The 7,296-nt window shown below is 40.8% G+C and overlaps 1 protein-coding gene across 2 annotated transcripts; it reads left to right on the top strand.

The window, feature by feature from the left end:
• Positions 1 to 329: 329 nt before the first annotated feature.
• On the top strand, positions 330 to 6,917 carry sec22bb (SEC22 homolog B, vesicle trafficking protein b). Of its 2 annotated transcripts, XM_070960910.1 has the most exons (6): positions 330 to 531; positions 1,745 to 1,756; positions 2,262 to 2,371; positions 2,451 to 2,611; positions 4,246 to 4,392; positions 5,116 to 6,917. In XM_070960910.1, the coding sequence occupies exons 1-6, from the start codon at positions 457 to 459 to the stop codon at positions 5,268 to 5,270; spliced, it is 660 nt and encodes a 219-aa protein (XP_070817011.1). In that variant the 5' UTR covers positions 330 to 456; the 3' UTR covers positions 5,271 to 6,917. The 2 variants fall into 2 exon arrangements, with proteins under 2 accessions (XP_070817011.1, XP_070817012.1); XM_070960911.1 differs by lacking the exon at positions 1,745 to 1,756.
• The last annotated feature ends 379 nt before the right edge of the window (positions 6,918 to 7,296 follow it).

Raw genomic sequence — 7,296 nt, 5'->3', positions numbered from 1 at the left:
TAAATTTCATTGTTAAAATGAATCATTCATGAACAAATCATCAAATTGATTATCCCAGATTAATTGTAAAGTTTAAGATTTCTGTCTAGCTTTTTTTCTTTGTCAAAAAATGTATTTATCTATTGTCTGGGAAGTCAAAAATATATGTTATACACGATAACAAAATTTATTATGGCTATAGTAGTAATACAGTACGAAACAGAATAAAGGCGCGGACATTCAGTCACTGTAGAAAATTTTACAAGTGAAAGTCATGCGGAACTGTATTTGTGCTACCTCATATCCGCATAACAACAGTACGGACTTATTTAACTGTGACACACAAAGCTCTAGCGTTTCCGGCCAGCTCAGCGCATCAGACCTGTGGTGTTGTCAGCTTCCAGCCTGTCAAACACTGGTCCCAGTTACCTGTAGCGTTTCGCGGGCAGCGGACAAACACCCGGACATTACGGAGAGATGGTGCTGCTGACGATGATCGCTCGGCTGGCTGACGGGCTGCCGTTAGCCGCCTCAATGCAGGAGGACGAGCAGGTTAAAAATAATTAGCTCTTTTGCCTGTGTGGTCGCTAGCTGTCTGTTTGCTGTTATCACTTCTGCAGGAAATGCCTCTATGTTGTAAACATGCTATAGTGACACGTTAGCTAACGTGAACTGCAGCTGTAGGCCTGAACGCGTACCTGTACGCAGAGCCAGCCTTTATTTACTTAAAGCAACTGAGTCATTCCTCAGAGTCTTTAAAGAAAAGGCTTCCTGTGTTTCAGCCCTGACCTCATTCACATCCCGTTCCAGTTCATCTGAACTTTGCACAACTTCACCAGTTGGTTAAGCCTAACTTGGTGCACTGCTGCAGTGTCTTTCTGTCCAGGCTAGGTCTTCAGAAACCTCTGCAGTCCACATTCATGTGGACATGTCTTCATGTTGTAGCTAAAACAAAGGGCTGGAAAAGTTGCCTGTTATCAGGAGTGATTGCATGATTAAGTCAACAACACCTGAGTGAAGGCACTGTGTCACATTTGACCTGATCAGTATATATTTCAGGGTTTAGCTTGCCATGTAGATATATGTGTATATATATGTTGCTCAATAAGAAAGAGAAATTTTACAGAAATGTCAAAGATATGTTTGACATAAATTAGAAATGGGGTCTTTAATACACAATTTGACCAGCGGAGGCACTGACATGTTTCTAGACTTTGTGGTTCCACTCAGAAAATGCTATTAAAATGTTATGTGTTTATGTTTTAAAAAACTGAATACAGGCTAACATATTGGTAATTCGTCTATATCGATATTGGCCTCAAAGCTCCAGTATCTGTTTTTTCTTCAGGTAAAGATGCCGTTTACTGTTTACTTATCTTGGTTTTCAAAGGTTGAAACAATAAAATGCTGACTGTATTAAGTCATAGAGTGTATTGTTATATATCGCTCAGCAGTTTTGAATGTAAGATTTGTGATTTGTGTTAAGATTTGTGTTGTTGATTCCATATCGTTGCTCTGTCGGCGCCTCTTTATTCACTGATTTTACATCCCAGTGACATCACAAATGTTTGGGTTTTCCCCCTGATTACTCGCTTTGACTGTTTCCGGTTGAATGAAACTGTCTGACGTGGCCTGGGACGCCGATGTAAACGTATGAAACCTGATAAAAATGGATGCCATTGTGACATGTTGTTTTGTTATGTTTGAGCATGACTTACCGGGAGTCTAACTTCTTTCCCTCGCTCTCTTATTTGCTTTCAAAAAGGGAAGTGAAAAGGTTTGTTGTGTCTCTGCTCTGTGCTTCAACATCATACGTGTTTCTGTGATGCCACAGTGTTGCTGTAAAGAATAATGTGCAAGTCAACAAAGCCCAATAAGTGAATGCCTTCCACCATCAACCGCGGATCACAGCTGCTGTTTGTTCTGTTTTCAAGCATCGCCTTCAGTCTCAGATGTAGCATCACACTGCCAAGTCTGTCTGCGCTCTTTTCTGCCAACTATTCATTTTCAGCACACTTTTTAAAAGGCCAAGAAATCAACACCATCAAGGGAAATAGTGTGAAATCTGGACTGCAGGTGGTTGCTATTTTTGTCTGTCTTGTCAAGCACCCAAGCAAGTAACCACATTCAAATTTTTTGTCATTTGTCTGCTGCTTAAACAGTGAAATCTGCTTGTGATTCCTACCTGCAAAAGTCAGTTTCTTGCCATAAACACCGTGTTTTGTGTGTGAGATGTGAGCGAGTCGTGTGGTAACTGCTGTTTTTTGTTTTGGTCTGTTTAGTTGGGTCGGGACCTTCAGCAGTATCAGAGTCAAGCTAAGCAGCTCTTCAGGAAACTCAATGAGCAGAGTCCCACTCGCTGCACTTTAGAGGCTGGGTCCATGGCATTTCAGTGAGTACGAGACGGATCCTGCATCCACGCACGAGCTGCTCTCCTCAGCTCTCCTGACATCTTTACGTTCTCCTTGCAGCTATTTTATAGAGAAAGGTGTGTGCTACCTCGTGCTGTGTGAAGCCAGCTTTCCCAAGAAGCTGGCCTTTGCTTACCTAGAAGACCTGCAGGCAGAGTTTCATGAGCAGCATGGAAAGAGGGTCCCCACAGTGTCCCGGCCCTACTCCTTCATTGAATTTGGTAAGAAGAACAGAGAGCCGGGAGCAGCTGAATTACTGCTCCCTGGTCACACCACCGATGATGATCACTGGTTGTAGCAGTGGTCATACTGTGATTTCAACAGATAGTATTCTATATATAATATTTATTTCATGTAATGGCATTAAGAAACTACATGGGCCATGATAACAATACAGTAGATCTGTGCATAGCTAAAAAAACCCCACTTCAAAAAAGTTTAATGCTGTGCAAAACTTAATAAAACAGATTGTGATAATTTGTTAATCCTTTTTGACATATACTCAATTGAAAACAGTACAAAGACAATATATTTAATGTTTCATGTTAAGTATCTGCTTATTCTGAATTTGATTCAGCAACATGTTTCAAACAAGTTTGGACAGGAGCAACTAAAGACTCACCCTGCGTTTAAACATAGCAGGGTATTTTGGAAAACAGGTATTTTAGCCCCTCCTTTTTCAAAAATAACCTCGTGCACACAACATCGTTTTCAAAAATGTTGTTGTTTACATGAACCTGGATAAATATGCTGTTGAGTGCCGTCATGACTATGCCTAACCTATGGGCACGAGTGTAAACAAGGTCGCTCACATGACGTTTCGGAACCTAAAACGCCGTTTAACTCTGTTTACACGCCAACACATAACCGGGGTTTTCAGAAATCTCCACTTTGGAGTTTTTAAAAATGATCATTTTCCGTGAAAAAAAACTCAAGAGGCCAAACCACATGAAAACATATGCATTTTCCCCAAGTGTAAACATTGCCTGAGAAGGCTGTGGAATGTTCCAAAAACACCTGTTTGGAACATTCCACAGGTAAACAGGCTCACTGGTAACAGGTGATAGTGTCGTGATCGGGTATGAAAGGGGCATCCTGGAAAGGCTCAGTCGCTCACAAGCGAGGATGGAGCGAGGTTCACCACTTTGTGAACACATGATTGTATGAGGGATGTTACTGCATGAGCTCAGTAAACACAGTTTGTTTGCAGATGCCTGTGTTATATTTTTATTTGCATTTAACGAGTCACAACTGTGGGTTATGAGGCGGTTAAAAAAGTGATAATATTTGTTTTGTAAGTCTTCATGCTAAAGATTATTAAGTTCCTTGCAGTGAAAATCCACTGCAAGTAGAAAAGCACTGCCTCCACCTCTGTCGGCCTGTTGCTGTGGGCTACATCTCACCGGCCCACCACATCACAGCTTTTTGGCAAATCACAACCGAGCCTCCAGGCTGATTTCACTCTTAGTTCCAACTTTACCTTTTTTTAACTCATGGCTCACTTTTTTTGCATCGCTGGTCAATTCTGCACCAGCCGCTAACCCTCCACATAGCGCTGACAACCTGCTGGTCCACATTGCAAACAAAGGATTTAAAGGTCATTTAAAAAAATGTAATCTGTATTTTCAAGCCCCTGCTTCATGTCAGATTGAGTCCATTTAATAAATAAAAACAAATGATGAAGGAGACTTTCAATATATATGATTAACTTTGAAAACAATGTTACGCATGTCCCATAGAAAATCAGTGGGAGCGAGCTCAAACGCTGCTCTGCATTAAGTGGACCTCCTGACAGTCATCGACATCATTTACGTTCCATTAACTGCTTTTATTTTTTCCGCCGCTCCCTCACCAGACACTTACATCCAAAAAACCAAGAAGTCGTACATCGACAGCCGAGCGAGAAGGAATCTGGGCAGCATCAACACGGAGCTCCAGGACGTACAGAGGATCATGGTGGCGAACATCGAGGAGGTGCTGCAGAGAGGAGAGGCTCTGTCTGGTAAGTCCACGTGGTCTCCGGTGTGTTCAGGTCACAGCGATGCAGTGTGTCTGTCTCAGTCACTGCATGAAAAACCACATTTTCGACCCGTAAATCCCCGCGAAGTTCGTTGATTTTCGGCGATTTACGGCAAGTAAATCGCCGGCTCCGAAAATCGTCGGAAACGAACCATGTGTCGGTGGGGGGCGTGGTTAATCGCGCCTTCGCGAAGGTGCGAATAGCTCTAATTAGCACATGAATGCTACCGACGTTGATCTACTCAGGCTGGCCTGCTGACTTCGCAAACAACCATTGGATGATTCCACAGGCATTTTAAAAGGTAACCATCATGTGATTGGATAGCAACTCCAATCACATGAGTGAGTGATCATGTGATTGGATGACAACTCTGCTGCTATTGGTCATCTGTGCGCCACAAATAATAATAATAATAATAAATACATATTAAACTCATATATTATATAATAAATTAATATATTAAAAATTGTTATTATATTGTTATATTTATGTATATATAAAATATAAATGACATATATATTTTATTTGATTGATGATTCATTGATTTATTTGGTGTCTGTCTGATCATCTGGAGAAAAGGATGCTCTCAGATTCATTGATTTCTCTCCTTTTCTGTGTCGCTCCCTCCTCCTTTTTTCCACACCTCTCCTTCCCTAATTTGTTTTGATCTCCTGCTCCCTCTCCTCCGGCCTCTCCTCCCTGCAGCACTAGACTCCAAGGCCAGCAACCTGTCCAGCCTGTCAAAGAAGTACAGGAGCGACGCCAAGTATCTGAACACCCGCTCCACCTATGCCAAGCTGGCAGCCGGCGGCGTCTTTTTCATCATGCTCATTGTCTATGTGCGCTTTTGGTGGCTCTGAGAGAGAACAGAGGAGAAGAGGAAGGAGGTATTGAAGTGGAAAATGAGCTGCACAGAGTCTGCAGACACTAAGAAGCTGTCACCTTCGACTAAAAACAGAATCCCTGCTCTTAATAAGACTTTACAGACATACCACCGCCCATTTTGCTCTCGCCTGTCCATGGATGTGTGATCTGAATATAAATGATGTCATAATACATAGTTTTATTATTAACAATTACACAGTAGTGTGCAAGTAGTTGCCCTGGAGATAGGTTAAGAGGAAATGAGTGAATGCGTGTGCGTGCGGGTTGATTGCTTTTGTTTTTGAAGGCGATTTTCGGTGATTGGTTTTGAAGTGTGGAGGAAAAATGAAGAGAAAAAGAAATTTCCTGTTTCGTGACCTTTCCAAAGCTGTACTGTACTGTAACAGGACCGGTTTAATCTCGTAATACGTCTGATAACACAAAAGAATGCAAAGAAAAAAAAAATCACATAACTTTATTTATCCTGAGCGCATCATATGAAGATCTCCGTTCACTAATATGATAATCGTAGTAGTAATGGCTTGACAGGCCACTAAGTACAACAGCTAAAAGTATTTGGAAAACATTCATTCTTCGGCAGTTGAACGGGCTCAGCAACAACAAAGCAACTGTATTTTAAGTTCACTGTTTTGTTTTGTTTTTTAAATATTGTATGGAAGACTTGCAAAATGCTGATTCAACAGATGTTTTCACCGTTATGAATGTCAGTGACCCTATAAGGGACTGTACAACAATTATTGGAGGGCTGTCAGGAAAAGGGGTGAGTAATTTGTTTTTGCTAAAGGGAAAAGAAAAGGAGAACAGGAGAGGGTCATTTAGTTCTACTCACCCCAAATTTAGATTTCAGCGTTCCCTCGTGAGATTTAAAACAAGGATAAAGTCGTCACTAAACATTTAACAGTCCTGTCATGCTTTTATGTTTTCCCCATCACAGTCGGCGAGCTAATAGGACCAATATGTTAAATATGAGAAACACAATATAAGTTAAAAGTATCCTATGAAGTTAACCTGTATTATAATTTTAAGCTTTTAGTTACTCACTTTTAGTCTCTTTAGTCTAAAAGAACTAAAGAGACTCTTTAGAAATAGAAAGTAGCTGTTTGCATTAACTTCTAGTACATGTATGAGAGGCTATTCAGAAATGAGTTATTCCAGTAATATATTGAGGTTTATGTTAGATTATAAATCTGATCTAAAATTATGTATGGTTTTGTTTAGGTTTTTTTTGTCTTTTTCAAAGGACAGAGCCCAAAGAAATGATTAAAACCCTGAGGAGGGCCTTGTTTTTAAATAAGCTGAATATAATTTCTGCCCTTATAATTTTTGTACAGTCCCTAACCTGACCTCAACAGAGTGTGTCCACCTTCCCTTTATGCTCTCTTCCACCGTGACTGTGCGGACCAGCACCTTTCTGTTAGCAGGCGTTTAAAAAAAAAAAAAAAAAGGTGTCTGGTCCTGTTATTTTGTATAAAGTTTACACTTGTAGGCTCAATTTGAAAGTGGATTCAGGCTGAGAGTCACGGGTGCGTTCAGCCGCCGACCTCTGCTCACGGCTGGAAAGGACACCTTCTCTTTCTCTGTTCTGTCTGCGATCTATGAATAAAATCATTTGCACAAAACGCGCCTCCTTTCTGTCAGACGACCTTTAGCTGAACTGATGACTGTCAGGTGCTCCTCAACGGGGGATGCAAATACATATGCTGGCATGATAAATACACATACAGGACTTCAAACTGCCAGAAATTACTATTAGTAATGTAATTAGTACTGTTAGACAGTGGAGATGCAAGAAGTAAGTGTTTGAGTGGTTATCTAAGACAGGAACTTGCTTTTATCACAGAAGTTAGTCTCATCTAAACAGAATCAGCTTAATTGTTTACACATACAAGGAATTTGACATGCAGCTAAAAACAAGCACAACAAAGCTGAATAATGAACATATAATGCAAAAGATTACATGAAGAAGGTGGGTGTACATGCACACATACGCGTCTATATACA

The sequence above is a fragment of the Chaetodon trifascialis genome, chromosome 4 (assembly GCF_039877785.1).
Source record: "Chaetodon trifascialis isolate fChaTrf1 chromosome 4, fChaTrf1.hap1, whole genome shotgun sequence".
In the NCBI taxonomy this organism is placed as follows: domain Eukaryota; kingdom Metazoa; phylum Chordata; class Actinopteri; order Chaetodontiformes; family Chaetodontidae; genus Chaetodon; species Chaetodon trifascialis.
This window is presented reverse-complemented; position numbering and strand designations above follow the sequence as displayed.